Genomic DNA, 16,324 nt, shown 5'->3' with positions numbered 1-16,324 from the left:
AATTTAGTTATGAATAAAGTCTTAGTAGTTTTTGAGAAAATCGTTCAGGGGGAAGAAGATTTACAGTAAAATCAGTGTTCAACTACTAACATTCATCAGATTCTTCGGGAAAGATTACCTTGAAATGATCTTTTTCCATTCTTATCACCTTTTACTTATTGCCAGAAGGTGGCACTAAGTCAAAGCACATTCCTATCAACGCAGAGGCAGAGCAGCACAGCATCACCAATTCTGCTTCAAGTAAAGAGGCAAACACATTCATTTTAAAAAAAAGAAACATTTTATTAAAGAAGAAGCGGGATGGTTTGTTTCCCTATACTCTATACATGTGCTATACAATGCAGAGGACAGACAAACAGTGCAGGAGTGCTGACCCCGGTTCAGTTTGCTGTTCAAATCCATGTGTATGAAGGAAATTCATTGTCAGAAAGCAGTTAGCTGGTCTAACGACCAGATGCAGCACCAATTTGTTCCACTAACAGTAAAAATGAAAAAAAATCTAACCTGGAGCTTCTCTGCACACACACACACACACACACTCTGTGGATTGTTACGGGTGAATCTGTGCAGAGAGACTCCAGGGCTGATGTTGGAGGACATCTGTGTACATGCTGCCAAGTGAAAAGATTTCCCAAAACCTGAAATATAGTTTAAGTTGTTGATGTTTTCACTGAGCAGCACTGCTTGAGAAACTGAAATCAGAACTCAAACGAACCAACAAAACTTTAATATCCACCTCTGAATTATTGTATAGTCAAGTGTGGGGACACTGTGAGGAGGAATACAAAGGTGTCACGTTATATTTTGATGCAAGTTTGTTAGTAATTTAACCATATCCTTTCAAATGCATGTGCAGTTTTAGAAACATCTGCTCCCTGACCCAGGATCAGAGCTCCCACAAGGTGAGTTCGACGCTCATGGCTGTTCGTATGGAAATGATTGTATAACTTGCTGATTAAAATGCTACTTGGCTTTTTCGATCTCACCAAACATTTCTGCCTTTTTCTACAAGCGAAAAGCATCTGAATGTGAACTACAAGGGAAATCCAGCAAATAGTTATGTCCTACCACAGCAGTTAAGACCCGGATGGTTTTTGAGCCAAAGCAAAGGTAACACTCTCACCTCACTGTTCAGTTCTGGGCCATAACAAGGGTTGATTGTAAGTGTAGAAGTGTGTAATTTGGAGTAAAAGCGTCTCTCTGACCGGTAAAAGCTTGGACAGGTATTTTTGGGTTTGGGTCCAGTTGACATTTTTCAGCCTGTACCCACTGCTTCTCCTCGTCTGTTTAACATTTAAATAAAATCACCAAATCCAAAAGGTTTTTATGGTCTTTAACAAACAAAACGAGAGATTCTAGTTGAACAATTAAGCAACAATTTGGGGGCTGATCAACAGCCTACGCTGAACCAGAATACTGTCAGTAACTTCATCTCATATGCACATGGAGAAAACCTCACTTAATAACCCCAACAACACTCTTGTTTTCTTATTTATAACGTGGGACTAGACTTGTTTCAGAAAATAATCTGCCCGCGTTCACATTTATAACCATTAGATTCTTTCTGATTTAGAAATATGTACAATATTTAAACGGAACTGAAATATTTGAACGTGTATCGCTCTTATTGTTTATGCAGTGACAAGAGAAAGTGAGGTTGTTGTGGTTGTTGTGAGGATTGTTTTCCTTGACATGATCCATCTCTCACACAGACAGAAAAGCACACGCTGTACACGGAGCAGGGGAACAGAGGGAAGCCACACTTAAATACATAGTGAACCCTTGATAACATTCTTTATATCGGTCGGTTCTCAGTCAAGGTAACGTCTCGCCGGCGTCTTACAAGTCTAATGGCAAACACTAACTGGTTAAAATCAACAAACTGCACATATTAATACAGAGTGTAAATAAAGGAGCTTTTTGTCTGTATGAGCCACTTTTGTCTTCATGTGTGTGTGTGTGTGTGTGTGTGTGTGTTGTGTAGGCAATTCCAAATCCTAAATCCTCTGTGTGTTTATGAGTGGACAGCTGACCTGATGTACTAAAAAACCCTGGATTTTAAGGTGGAGAGTGGAGCGCTAGGGTTAGACTGATACAGTGGTGTGCCAATATTGACCATAAATATTCAATATTCAATAAGCTGAGGATTCCTGCCTGTCCATACAGTGCTTTGAATGTAATATTTTTCCCACTGCAATGGGAAGAAACACTGTCTCTTGTGGAGTGACTGCAGTAAAAATGCTCCCAATTGTTAATTTTAATAACTGCTACAAATACAAAATTGAAAAAATATCAATATCGCACCCGTATCTGTCCAACCCTAGTGAGAGGATGCAAAGCCACAGGTGTTGACGTGTACAGACAAGTGCATATATACACACACATACATACATTTTTGCATAAACTCTATGTACATACATTATGTGTGTTGGGACTAGATTTGGCAACCGTGCTGAGAGAAAAGGTTTTTGTTTTTCCTCATTAGTAAGGCATGCCATGTAAGGTGGCCCTGTGTGAGTCGGGGAGCTCGGTCTGACGGCAGCGTTTCGTTTCCTCCGCACACTCAGCCGCACACTTTTCCCAAATTTACTCAATATTTTTGCAGAATTCTCGCCGAGCGCCGGGCAGTCTGTTTAGGGTGTCACGACAAGCTCTAAAAAAAAAGTTTGGTTTACTGGACTTTAGTCGTTTGCGATCCCGGCTTTGCTGGAGCCGTCTGCTGTGATGTCATCACTTGGTGACTGCCGCCACAGCCGCGATACCAGAACAGGATCGCTCCTCCAAGGCATGACATCATCTCAACGTGAAGCGCTTAAAAGTCTGCTGGTCGGCCCCTCTCTGTGATGTCATACCCCACGCTCCAATGGCCGGGAGTGTTGCTTGTCAGTGCCGTCGTCTTGGTGTCAGATATTTGACGGTCGTCGCCCTCGAGTGGCGCCGAGTGAAGCTCGCAGCCTCGGCTCTCTGGCCCTGTAGAGGGCGGGATAATTGTGTGACTGAAGGCAGTTTCCTCTCAAAGAATTCCCCACTGACATTTACAACATATTAATAAGAAACATGGTTTAAAGTAAATGAAACTATCTTCTAACAGTGGCACAAGCAACACAAGCAAGTCCCTAATGAAACAGGTCCTGAAGTCAGGGTTTGTAATAATCCGTTTAAAATGCCTGACACCTCTGGAGGTTTATTTATTAAAAAAAAAAACAGTTTGAACGTGTTGCTGAAGTCCCAAACAAATTCACTTGCACTACACGACTTCATATCCACTGGTTTTGTCTCTGACTTTGCATTGAGATAATTGGATATGAAACACGCCTGAAAACAGTTGTGTTGCAGAAAAACAGTAACGTAGAAACAAGGCTGCGTTTCAAAGTGACTCAAGAACACTGTTTTAAAACGACCTCCTCCTGTTGCACCGTCTGCCACAGACATTTTACAACCTGATTTTTAGATCATGACAATGTTAGATTTGGGCCAATGGAAAAGCTTTTTAAGATGTTTTGGTTCCTGTGCTTAAAAGACAAACCTGTAGTGTTCGTTGAAGTCCAGTCTGAAGCTCAGGAAGCGCAGGCTCTCATCTGAACTTGTCATCAGCAGCACCAGGAACTGCTGGACGATGCTCTGAGGGAGGGAGGGAGGGGGAGGAGGGAAACAGAACAGATTTATGTAACGGCTGGTTGCACTTAGACATGCAACAAATCCAGATGAGTGACAGCTGCTCCCGGAGGTGGCTCGGGCTGGTACCTGGTAGAAGTGGGTGAGAATGCGCAGCTGGGAGCGCATCTTTGGTATGGTTTCCTGGAACTCCTGAATCCTCCTCTTCTCCTCTGCCTCCTGTTCGGCCGTCACTCCCCACTGACCCTGAGTCGGCACGGATTGAGAGAGGTTAGTCGATCGCGGTAAAAATATCACACCTTTCAGAGCTATTATGTTCCCAACATCCCGCTCTCTTTTTCTGTAGCTCATCACCGGCCCAGAAACCTCATTTCCTCCTCTGCTCCTCACCTCCTCTTCTCTCTGCTGCTTCTTCTCCTCATACTGCAGTCTGAGGGTGAGCTCCTCCAGGGCAGAGCGGTAGAGGGAGTCCTGGGCGCTCTGAAACTCTATGATCTGGTCAAATATGGCCCTCAGCTGGTTCAAAAGAGACTGGATGGACCAGTAGAAAGAGAATTCAAAGACGTGTGTGTGTGTGTGTGTAAACAAAGGCCAGAGTAATTTCTGCTTGTGTGTGTTTGTGCGTTACCCTGCTGTTGTTGTCCAGCAGGCATCTGGAGATGATCGTGTCCAGGAAGACTTCATGGGCAGCGATGATGTGATCGAGGTCCTGAGCCTGCTGCACTTTGTTCCACAGCTCGTCCCAGGAGCACTCCAGCACCTGCCCACACACAAGGACACATACACACACACTTCACCTTTGATGTAATGGTGGCGCCTCCCTGTCTACAGTCAATATGTTTTTCTTATTGTTATTCTTATAATCATTTTATCAGACGTCTGAGCCGAGAAATCTTTACTTTTACTCATTGATTTTACTCAACAGTAAAACCTGCCTAAAAACAACCCCATCAGTCTGACTTTCAGTGGCTCATCGGTCTGGACTCGAACCAGCAACCTTCTGAGTGACTTCAAGGAAGCTGTAAATCAGAATTCAGGCGGCGTTGCATTTAACAGACACAGCAGATCAACCCCCCCCCCCCCGCTGTAATTACTGCTTTTCACTGATGCTTTACAGCCTGCGATGGCACCGGCACCGCTAATGCTCTGACCTCGAAGGTGATGTAGTACTGCATTTGGTGGATGAAGTGGACCATCTCGGAGGCCAGGATGTGACACTGGTGCAGCACGCCGGACAACTCTGGAGGGTGAGAGATCCACTGACATTGAATAAATGACGTCACAGACAAAAACAGCAAAAAAACAAACAAAAAAAAACCACACAGGCAGGATAATGCAACAAGTTTATGTACCAGGCATGGTTTTCAGCAGCTTGGCATTGCACATCTGTCCCTTCCAGATGTCAGTCAGTGTGTACTCCATCCTCTTGGCCCTCCACAGGAAATTAAACACACGCAGGTAGTGGCCCATACATTCCCTCGTAAACACCTGGGGCACACACACACACACGCAGATAGCACACACCAGCAATTCACGAACATTAACTCAATTCCACATTCGCACAATAGTTCTGCAGAGATAAAAACATGTCCAATATGTTGCAAACCGTATGTGAAGGAGAATGTGAGTGTTACCGTAGCGATGGGTCCATCAACATGGTAGTCCAGACTGAAAACATCCCAGCCTGTATCACCGGGAGACACCTGGAGCCAATAAACGACACAGTGAGGACCTGCTGACATCACACTTTGCAGCACCGCACAGCACCCTCGCGCACACACACACACACACACACACACACACACACACACACACACACACACACACACACACGTTACCTCCAGCAGGCGAACATCGAGCCTCTTGAGGATCTCTGCGTTGTCAAACTGAGCGTTGGTGGCTCTGACTGCCGTTTCTAAGATACCAGTCAGGTTGTGTTGGTACAAAGTGGTGGCAGGACGCACCAACTCTGGTCTGGGACAAAAATAATTGGGATACGGTGAAATGAGACTTGCAGGCTGTTGAATATTCTGATGCTACATCTGTGCTTTACACGTACAAAGCAGCAGGAGTAGCGTTTGAAAAGAGAAGATCTATCAAAAGCATATTGTTACTAACTTGAGCAGGTCCATCAGGTGCCTGATGAAGTCTCCCTGGCCCAGCAGCAGGTACCTCCTCATGGCCTGCAGGTGCTCCAGCAGCAGGTAGTTGCGGTTGAGGACGTCCAGCAGGTATTTGCTGGTGTCAAAGTAGGCAGCATCGATCTTCTCCTGAAACGCCCCCTCCAGGTCTGACAGCAGCTCTGCAGCTACGACAGCGAGGAGATAATAATTACACGGCATGTTACACACACTGGCTGTTTTTACAGGAACAGAAACAAGGATTTGATGCTCTGTTTTTTTGTCCATCATTACATCAACTGCTATAGAAGTGATATATTCTCTATATTTTTTATACAAAAAAACATGGAGGAGAACAGAAAGCCAAAAAAATGTGCTAAACGTTTGACTGGACTCTGGGTGAACCACACAAACATCCTCTCCCGCTCCAACCAAGAAGCGAGCGTGCTGCCCTTCAACAGATACAGTAAAAGCTGCGGATCAAACTGGTCTGATGAAGTCCTACAGACTGAATCAATAGAACATGGCTAAGTATACTTGTTTCCACTTCATAGTCAGAAGGAGAGGAGGACAAGGCCAGCGGACGGTAAGAGCATCGATCTCTGCCTGTCCACCAGCCTGCGTCGATGTAACAACATCAATACGACGAGGACGACATTAAAAAAAAAAAAAAAAAAAAAGAGGCTTCTTATTGGTCAATATCATTAGTGTGCTTGATTCAATAACAACACTGGAAAAAGGAAAACACAACAATAAAGACTGGCAATAAAGCCAGCAATACCATATTGTGTGTTAATGCTCTGGCTGGTAATTTCTGCGGATAATGTCCCATAACCAGGTGTTGCAAAAACTCTTTTCATCCAAATTATGCCCAGAAAGCAAGTCCAGACATTTGAGTTGTCAAACTGTTTCCACGTCAACAACAGAGTGCGAGAGCAGCTGAGACTCCTACCATCTTTAGGTGTGTCTGCAGACTTGGACGCTGCCGTGATTTTGCCCGGCGGCGTTCTGTCGTGACAAACCTGATGCAGGAAGTTGATGGATTTACCGATCAGTAGAACCTAGAGGGGGAGAGATGAGAGTTAAGAGATAATAAACAAAAAAAGATGTGGAGAGCCAATAACTCTGATCTATTGTGAACATGTGTGATCGTGTGTGTGTGTACCTTGCGGGCCTGGTCCATGGTGATGAAGGAGGGGATCATAGACTTCCTGAGGGAGTACTTGTCATGCCACAGACGGTCGGTCTTTACGTTGGGATCTGATGCTACAAAGAACTACACACACACACATTACAGATTTATTTACAGTAGAATTGATTAATCTCTTAACTTGAATGGATTCAAATATAACATTTGACAAACTAAAGTTGAGGGTCGAACAGTGATTAAACACTCTACGGACTCAGCGTGCAGTCCATGACAGAGGTTCTCCTCCTTTGTCACTTTCACTTAGATTTACTTCAGAGGCTCGTGCACAAGCTTCAGCTGGCTCTGTAAAGGGCGAGCTGAGGGCTGTGCACTCTGTGTATGCCGATACATCTATGAACTCGCTCTTACAGCCTTTTAGCTGGAATTAAAGTCGAGTTAGAAAACAATATGGCGCATGTAAACAAAATCCCACATATAATTCAATCCGCCAATGATTTCATCTTTTAATGTGTAATTTGCTTGGAATCATTTCACCTGCAAGTAGCAGTTGCATGGACAGCAGCATCAGGAGCAGGGGAAGTCTTATTACGTCCTTTTTCCTCCGCTCTGAGCTTTGTATGTGTGTGTGTGTGTATCTCATTGCCAACATATTTCTTTATGATGTGTTTGGTTAATAAAATTGATTTCTGATGTTTAATGACTCGTTTTTCTATGAGGTGAGAACGGAAAACGAAAACATAAGGTGCTACAAAGATCAGGAAAATACCAGACTGTACAGAACAAGAATATTTTGCAGGTAAAATATAATAAAGATAATTAACAAATCTATATCTGAGTTGTTTGTGCACAATAATACTGCTGTGTCGTGTTATGATCTAAAACATCTCATATTTACTTCAGATGTTTTTTCCCCCCATGTGTATAGGCGTTGTTTATTGCACCTGTTTTCACAGACAGTGTAGGTGTGATCTACTGGGTAATTTCCCTCCTGAAAGGTGCAATAACTTTGTCTCCGTTTCCTTAAACACAGCACTTAAGAGCAGCACAAGTAATGGTTAATGCTGGACACATAAATACTGAGTGAGAGAGAAAGAGAAAGAGGGAGCAGGGAAAAGTAAAGGAGAAACATCCATCAGCGGGTTCTCCATTACACTCCTCTCATCAGTTCTCATTTGAAAAGCTGTCCTGCCTCACCTCTACCTCTCTTTTATTTCTCTCTCTCCCTCCTCCTCCTCCTCCTCCTACCAATCTTCTCTCTCACTGGGGTCAAACGTCAGAGGAGTTAAACAGAACAATTTCCAGCACTGAGCTGTAAATTCCGGATACACACACACTGCACCACATTTCGGATGATTACAACCACAGTTTCCAGTCTGGAGATTTTTCCAAAACGCACAAGATGAGAAAGAGGTGTGTACCTCATGGTAGGTGTCTTCCAGCTCTCCATCATAGATCCACCTGTATAGGAAGTTGAGGATGGGGTGTGACACCAGGCTGAGAATGTGTTGAACCAGCGCTCTCATCTGTGGGTCTCCCGTTTTCCCGTAGGCGTGGACGGCTGAGGCCAGCTCGCCCCCCTTTCGACCTGAACACAACCAACACACACAAACAGATTAACACACACACACGCTGAGGGAAATTCCTATTCACATCACGTGTTAAACCCAAATCACCACAACCAACCTTGGCAGTAGTCGACGAGGGCTGCTAGCGTTTTGAGCCGGACTTTGGGGTCATACATCCAAACCAGCAGCCTCCTGAGAGTCAGGCTGCTCTCTGTGCACACGTTCACACCTTGGTCGTCCTCAACCTGCAACTACAACACACACACACACGGGTCAATGTCACCATCCACCATCTTTTCTGTTATTTCGCTTCTGAACATCATCCCTCTCTGTACCTGGGAGTGGAGGACGGACAGCAGCCTGTAGTACTCCTTCAGCTCCTGGTGGAGCGAGGCACAGAAGCTCTGAGGACGCAGAGGGGACACACATTAGATGGAAAGATATGCATTAGCGGAGGATTAGCTAAAAAAAGAACAGATCAACATATCAACACATGGCGAGCGCAGACACACCTGTCCCACCAGCCCAAAGGCGCGGTCCAGACTCCTGGCGTCCGTGTACTTCCTGACTTTGTTGTGGAGCCAGCCGAGCTCGGCCAGTCTGCTGCTGGTGTCCCTCAGGGACTTGCACAGCACCACCTGGTGAGGCCGAGCACACACCACAACACACACACATTCAACTTGTGATAAACTTGTATGAATTGCAATGACACGTGTGCGTATGATTATTTAGTGTGTCAACAACAGGAGAATGACAGCCCAGATCTTTAATGTTGGCTATCTACTCATTATCTGTATAATATTTAGGGTGAGGAGTGACAGTAGGTTAGAGTTATGGTAAATCTGTGTAATGTCAGATGCAAAACGAGCGCCAAGTGGTTGAAGACGGGGCCTTTTAGGCATCTGTGCCTTGGGGTCTGATGTCTCATAATCCAATCAGGCTCGTAGCTCTGTTGTTTTGAGGAAATCTTCCACAGATTTTAGAGGCTACGATGCACTGGGCACTCAGCAGAGGACACCGATTACAATAAACAAGTCACTGATACAGACAATTACACTTCAACCAGACTTTCAGTGCACACTCACAAATTTCACGTGGAAAGCCTGGATGGAGTTACGTCGTGGAGATTATCGTGACTTACATAATGTGCCCAACTGTAATTGGCATGGCATTTGTTTCCCAGCTGGGCAGGAGCTCACGTTTAATGAAGCATTAAATTTTCATCTGCTTAACAAAACCTCTTTACAGAGAGGTTAAGTGGCCGAAGAAGAGTCCAAAGTATCTCCATCCTGGACTCATTTATCTCTGGTCTCACTGGCAGATTGACCACAGGTCTATGTTTAGCGCCACTGAGAGAATATGGGACAGGTTACATCTGAGGCCTTCCTCTCCACGATATGAGAGAGAAGGGGGGGGGGAAGAAAATTGACAGGAGAGGGGAAAGAAAAGGGAGCAGAGGGAGGTCGATGCGGCTTGGAGCCAAAGAGCTCGGTATTGATCTGTTGAATCTTTCTTTTAAAGTCCAATCATCAACAATAGTCTTGATTTCATATCATCTGCTCTCAATATGTGGCGACCTTCACTTCGGCTGCGCTTAAGTGGAAAATCTTAATCAGACTCTCTCCGAAGTAAGACGGCAAACAACTAGAATTAATGCCGCAGATCCGTCGCATCATTGGTCTAATGCTCCCTGCACCAGTTCCCTCTGTTCACCTTCTGGTCTGCGTGGTAGCAGTTGTTGTGCGATGATGATGATGATGATGATGACCTGAACTGTACTGTACTGTTGGGTTACTCTGGGTAATGTGTGCGATCCACTGAACCGATTAGTCCATTAAAAGCTTTACAAGCCCCGACGCAGGTCCAGGTACCTTGCTGTCTATTTTGTAGCAGTTGTCCTGGGCGCTCATCTTGATGAACTTGCCATCGATTCCCTGGAAGACGTAGAGGATGTCTCGCACCAGCGCCGCCTCTGTCACCTCCCCTGCACCGGCAGAGGACGAGAGGACAAAGCATTTACTACACGTTCAAAAAACAATACAGCTTGAAGGAAAAACATTTGAGTCACAGTGAAAGTTTGGGTTTTATACCATCTGAATTGTAGCAAATTTGAATAAGATGAAATCAAACAACCAAAAATGTGAAACTACGAAACGAGCAACGATGGATATTGTCTAAAGACGTGATCTCTGACTAACAGGTAAGTGTGTGTATTAACATACAAATCAAACACATTATTGATGTCAGCCTGTAACCTGCGCTGCTTACGGACATTAACGTCATCCTGGGTTCATACACATCACTCACCACCTGTGTCGCCGTCTCGCCGAGGTCGGACCACTCTGGTGGACAGAGCCGGAGGTCCGAGGGGCAGCCGGGTGCCTGGTGGGGCCAAAGCGGAGGAAGGGGAGGAGCTGACAGGAAGAGCCCAGGCCAGTCGAGAGCCCAGAGGCTGACCGCCACCAGCTGCAGACTGAGGGGGTTGACTGAAACACACAAACACACACACACACTGTTTCATGGCCCACACGCTTTTTAAGAGGCACCATTTAATATCTTTAAGCACTTTTTCCAAGATTCAAGGCAACAAGAGTGTGTGTCAGAACCTCTTTATGTTTAATAGTGACTAAAACAAACAAGGCCAACACCTCAGCTCACTTCGAGGTCAGAACGACGACACCCACCTTTGCATAATTAAAGCGCTGCTACTGTGTGAGTATAGATTACAATTCAAAGCCACGAGGCCTTTTTTTATGTACGGAGTCACGAGCCGCCCTTTCTCAATTAAACGGGTGAGCTCAGACAGCTCAGTGGTCATTTCGTAACTGTAGGCCTCCTGCATTATTAATGAGGAGAAATGGAATTAAATGGCCTTCTGATGCCTCGATGTTTCGTTCGCTGGTGATAATTGATGCTTCCTGTTTTTACACTGTTCTCTCCAGAGGCCTTCAGGTGAAACTGCCCAAACACAGCTGAGGTGTGATTCAGGTATGAAGATGTCAGTGGCCTCTCTCAACTAATGACCTCATAATTATACAGACTACAGGGTTGTTTTGTCATTAAAAGTCTTCATACTGTATACGAACAGTACACAGAGCAAGTGTAGGTATCATTCAAAGCGAAATGTTGGCGTCAGGTCCACAGTTTGTTTAAGTGCATCTGGAGCTGAATAAAGTGTATCCATTAAGAAGCAATAAAACTGACTGCAGACCAGCAGTGATAGAAGATAGACTGCGTCTTCAACCGGCGCGGCTGTGTGTGAAGGAAGTGCAGATGAAGATGCTTACCCAGCCAGCAGGGACTGCGGCGTTGGCGTGGGCCCGTTCAGCGTGTAGACCCCCAGACTGGAGATGCCGCTGGTCCCCACGCTGGCCGACAGCCCGCCGCTTCTCTCCCCGTAGCTCAGGGCCAGGCTCTGAGGCCGGGTGCAATAGAACGGGGTGGAGTGGGCGTCCCTGGGGAGGGCCTGGGCAAACAGTGCCCCATAGTTACCAACCTGGGAAGGACAGGGAGACAGCAAGGAGGTGAGGGTCTCAAGTCAGTTACTGTTATTATGACGCTAATATTAAGTATTTAAAATTTAAAAAATTACAATAGCAAATATAAGCAAATTAATACCCATAAACACAATGAAAGAAATGTGAATGGGACTGAATGAAAGCCCGAGACATGAGCGTGTCCCTCACCCTGGTGGACGGTTTGCGGGGGTCTTCAGAGAGGCTGAGCAGCAGGTAGAGAACAGACCAGCGGTGCTTCAGAACGCTCTGACAAAACAGCGAACACAACATCATCACAATCTGCCAGTGCACCACATCAAAATATCGACAATCAACAAATAAGGTCATGTATAATTAATGTATAAATAAAATAATACATTTGACATTGACAGTCTATGTGACTCTGTAATCGGCACTGGTTTAAATGAGATACTTGGATCAGATTCTACATGAATGTTTATGAGACCACAGTTCTGCTTAAAAAAAGATAAAATAAATAAATACCAACCTGTGTCTGTAGTTTTCTGTGCAGCTCAGAGAACAGAGCAGCATCTGCTTCCCTCCTCTGCTTCAGCACTGCAACAGCATCGAGACAAACTGTCAGCTGGGATGTTTGAACGGAAACATTACTTTATCCAACCCTGCAGGTTTTAACATGATTTGATTGTTTGTTCCCCAATTGATTTATAACCGACAGAGAGCCTATAAGGAGAACGAACATGGGTGATGAACTATAGCCGCTTTTTTAACTGCACAGCAAAACAAAAGAATTCAGGAATTCAACTGCTGAGGAAGATGAGCAGCCGACAGGAGGCTGACAGCACAACTTGCTCTGTTCTGCAGCACAAGGAAACCTGTCATTACTGCGCCACTGTGAATAGAAAAAGACTTGAGACCTTCATTACAATGACACATTTCAAAAGCTTTTCAGACCGGAACAATATCAGGGATTCCTGTCTGCATGTTGCTGCCTGACACAATACAGAACATTTACTTTCGACAGAATAAAAACCACACTCATCCTTTTAATTCTTTAGCTGGTTTCTGTATTAACATCTAACTGGCAGCTCTGGTAGGACATGTCACAGATGGGACCAAGAGCTGTCTGACTAATGGTATTTCCATGGCTGTTTTTAAATAAATAAAATAAATAAATTCTTCCACATGAGTGAACTCTGGTGATTCAAGTTAAACTTGACTAAATCTGATTTAATCACAGCAGGAACCAATATATAAGTCCACTCAGTGGCTGCCTGTTTTACCTGGATTATCATTTTTACTGCAGCTGTGTGGTCTTAAAAAAATACTTTATCAAAATTCCAATAAATCCACCTTAAAATCTGGGATAAATAAAACTGTACAGTAAGAGCTGCGCTATTTCTGTTCTGGCTTGGATCAATGTTTTCCCACTGATGGTGCCACCTTGGCTACTAAGATAGTCGCCGAGGATTAGCTATTGTGGTGCAATAAAGATTTTTGACTTTTTTGTGAAGTGGCTCCAACATAAAAGTGCACAAAGAGACGCACAGGACTGCGTGACGGCAGCAGAGGCGCACAGATTTATTTCTGAATGAGAGGAAATGCCACACAGACAAAACAGAGTCATGCACCGTAGGTTAATGATGGATAATGAGTTCATCACCTCTGCTGCAGCAGCTCAGTGACCTACAGTATGACAGTGTTGGCCCAGATGTCACTTACATTCCTTCTTGATCTTCTCCGACACCAGGAACTCATCCCGTTCAATAGTGGGGGCGTAGTTACTGCCAATGACTCTCACTGCATACTGGAACTGGTGGGCAACTTCAGCTGGAAAAATAAATAACCAGTAATGACTAAAGGTCATGGAAGTCATGTAAAAAAAAAAAAAAACAACCCATCAGTTATGATCAGGAGTTTTTGCTGCTACTACTCCACATTTTTCCCCAGTCGTTTTCAAAAAGCTGGAAATACACAGTATAAATCTTTAAACTTACTAGGACAGTGATGTTAATGGGCTATGGCTTTGAAAAGTGGTTGTGAATGATGGAACAAAATTAGTGGCTAACACTGGATGTTATTGGATCACAAAAATTACAGCTTATACTTCTGTCAACACTGCCAAGCTTTGTCATCTGGAGATGGAGTAAAGATGGAGATAGAGCTGCAGTCGCGTCAAAGTGACTGAAAAAACACAAGATCCAGCTCTGATCAAACATGCTAACCTTCCTCTGAGATGCCTGCATCCAGCAGAGGCCTGCAGCTAGCAGCACACAAGTGCATCCAGCAACCATGCAAACAGTGCATTGCTCACTATGGGAGCTAACTGGCTAGCAGGTTTCCAGATAGCTGAAGTGAACAGCTAACCAGCTGATCAAACCAGAGCTAATGGTGTTTTACAGTAACAGCTGGGAGTACCATGAAGCTGGTGAGCGGGATGTATGTGCTCATAGCAGAGCCCATTGGCTGACAGCTACGCTCACCTAGCCCCGCTTACGTGCCGTATTCCTACACAGCTAAAGTGATAACAAACATCAGCTTTATTTATTTATTTTTTTTAACTCAGTTTGACATATGCAAGTGCACTGAAAGACCGTTAAGACATTAATAATATACTGTCTTCAGTTCGGCATGTGTCCAACAGACCAAGCAGCAGTAATTTCAGTGAAACATCAACCGTTTTCTACATCATTCGCTTTCAGGCTGAGAGAGCGCTAGCAGTGTAAAAAGTTTAATTATTAATAAAATGATACCGGTCTGGTGTGGGAATTATACGCCGAATTTGTCACTAGATGATAAAGATTCCCTCCATGTCTTTAACTTATGGGTAAAATATGTGTGAGTAGAAATGTGAAGAGCAACGACAAAGTGCCGATTTTTTGAATGAGGTTCGCTTTGACGTTTCCGAGCAGTGCACGGATCCGGACTGGCGCGGAGCAGGCTAACGTCAGCTGATGTACCTTCGCTTTTCCCGGTGATTCTGCAGCAGAGGCTCTGGAGAAGCACATTGGGTGATTTCTGGTCCAGGGTCGCCATTACTGTCCGTGGCTAACGTTTGTGAGCTGCCCAGCAAATGATAAATGCCACTGGATAATATGCACTAACTCCGGTCTCCCACTATGAGCACCGCCATTTTGACAAGTTGAGCCAAGCTGGCACGAAGCAGGAAGAATATGACCGCAGCTGACGCCATGTTCCCTTCAAAGTAAAAGCACGGAATTTCTCACTCATGGTGAAGCCTTGCATGAGTATCAGCAAGGATGAATGAATGGGGATGAAATATCAGGCTAAAATGGAAACACTGCCACATAACACTAACTAAATAGAAGTTAATTGTATAAAATAATGGTATAATATAATAATAGTAGAGTGTAATGGATTTAAGTAAACAGTTAAAGCTCTATTATGTCAGAATAAAAATAAGGATGGAAAAGAAACCATGGATTACATATTATTTTACCACTTAAGGAATGTTTACTTCTAAATTCTGGAAACATGTTATACAACATAGGAACTGTGTAACCTCTAACTGTGTTTATTGCCTCAAATTAATACTGACAATAGCCAATTGCATTTTGAATTGAATGGAGGATAGGCCAGAAAAATAAGATCTTTTTTTTTTTTTTAATTTTTAAAATATAGCCAATTTCTGACAGTTCAAACAGGGTTGCAAAGTGAAAAACTATAACTTTCAGGAATTGCACTTTAATCAGCTTTATATTATATATATATATATATATATATATATATATATATATATATACTCGACTGGTTTACTGGTACTGAATTAAGCCTTGGTGTGAAAGGTTCCTTAGCAGGGCTGAAAATGTATATAATGGTGTAGTCAGCTATAATCGAGTAGTGCGAAAGTAAAAGTATAACAAACTTGAAATATAGACAAATGTTGACATGATTCTAAAAAGCACAATCCCGGGAATATATCAATTTAAAAAATGTTCATGATCTAAAAACAAAGAGACCTGAATGGTTGTGATGTAGTATATAAAGTAAAAGTCCAAATCACAAATTGCCCATTAAATTTAAATTCCTCTACAAGCGCCTCACTTGGAGAAAAAGGATAAAGTAATCTCGCTTCAGCAAGGGTTTTATTGTGAAGATTACAACCGGATATTGTGGTTGTTATTGTTGTGGCTTTGACGCTTGTGTTTCTACAGAACCCGCCGAAAAGCGTCTCCAGGAAACAGACGTTGGACAAATGAATGAAAACATTTCCCTCCGGAAACATTGTACCATGGACCTTGGTTCTGACCCTTAATCAAACCCTTAACTTAATATTGTATTAATTGTGTTAAAGTTCTGCTGTGATCATTTATAAAACAAAATAATTTAAACTCAACTAATTTGCTGTACAGAAAAAGTGGACGGTTGCTGCTTTTT

General features: G+C 43.8%; 1 protein-coding gene across 1 annotated transcript; it reads right to left on the bottom strand.

The window, feature by feature from the left end:
• Positions 1-261: 261 nt before the first annotated feature.
• Positions 262-15,075, bottom strand: tubgcp3 (tubulin gamma complex component 3). Its single transcript, XM_071464761.1, has 23 exons — positions 14,887-15,075; positions 13,649-13,756; positions 12,456-12,523; positions 12,137-12,214; positions 11,738-11,946; positions 10,758-10,936; positions 10,322-10,434; positions 8,963-9,088; positions 8,786-8,854; positions 8,569-8,701; positions 8,304-8,470; positions 6,901-7,011; positions 6,688-6,796; positions 5,734-5,923; positions 5,454-5,589; positions 5,250-5,318; positions 4,968-5,103; positions 4,767-4,855; positions 4,244-4,375; positions 4,006-4,146; positions 3,745-3,861; positions 3,527-3,621; positions 262-2,970 (listed from the first exon to the last, which is right to left on the bottom strand). Exons 1-23 carry the CDS (start codon positions 14,960-14,962, stop codon positions 2,904-2,906), a joined length of 2,718 nt encoding a protein of 905 aa, XP_071320862.1. The 5' UTR covers positions 14,963-15,075; the 3' UTR covers positions 262-2,903.
• Positions 15,076-16,324: the final 1,249 nt, after the last annotated feature.

The sequence above is a fragment of the Trachinotus anak genome, unplaced genomic scaffold (genome assembly GCF_046630095.1).
Source record: "Trachinotus anak isolate AG129_WGS33_773 ecotype Australia unplaced genomic scaffold, CSIRO_AGI_Tana_v1 ptg000026l, whole genome shotgun sequence".
NCBI classification, from domain to species: domain Eukaryota; kingdom Metazoa; phylum Chordata; class Actinopteri; order Carangiformes; family Carangidae; genus Trachinotus; species Trachinotus anak.
The sequence above is the reverse complement of the archived record's forward strand: the minus strand, read 5'-3'. Positions and strand labels throughout refer to the sequence as shown.

Excerpts from the sequence above, each read along its gene's own strand:
- tubgcp3 (XM_071464761.1), bottom strand. The coding sequence starts at position 14,962 with ATGGCGACCCTGGACCAGAAATCACCCAATGTGCTTCTCCAGAGCCTC. Across the intron at positions 5,924-6,687 it reads TGCAGACACACCTAAAGATG|CTGCAGAGCTGCTGTCAGAC; the intron begins GTAGGAGTCTCA and ends TCGCTGTCGTAG. Across the intron at positions 3,622-3,744 it reads TTCTCACCCACTTCTACCAG|AGCATCGTCCAGCAGTTCCT; the intron begins GTACCAGCCCGA and ends TCCCTCCCTCAG.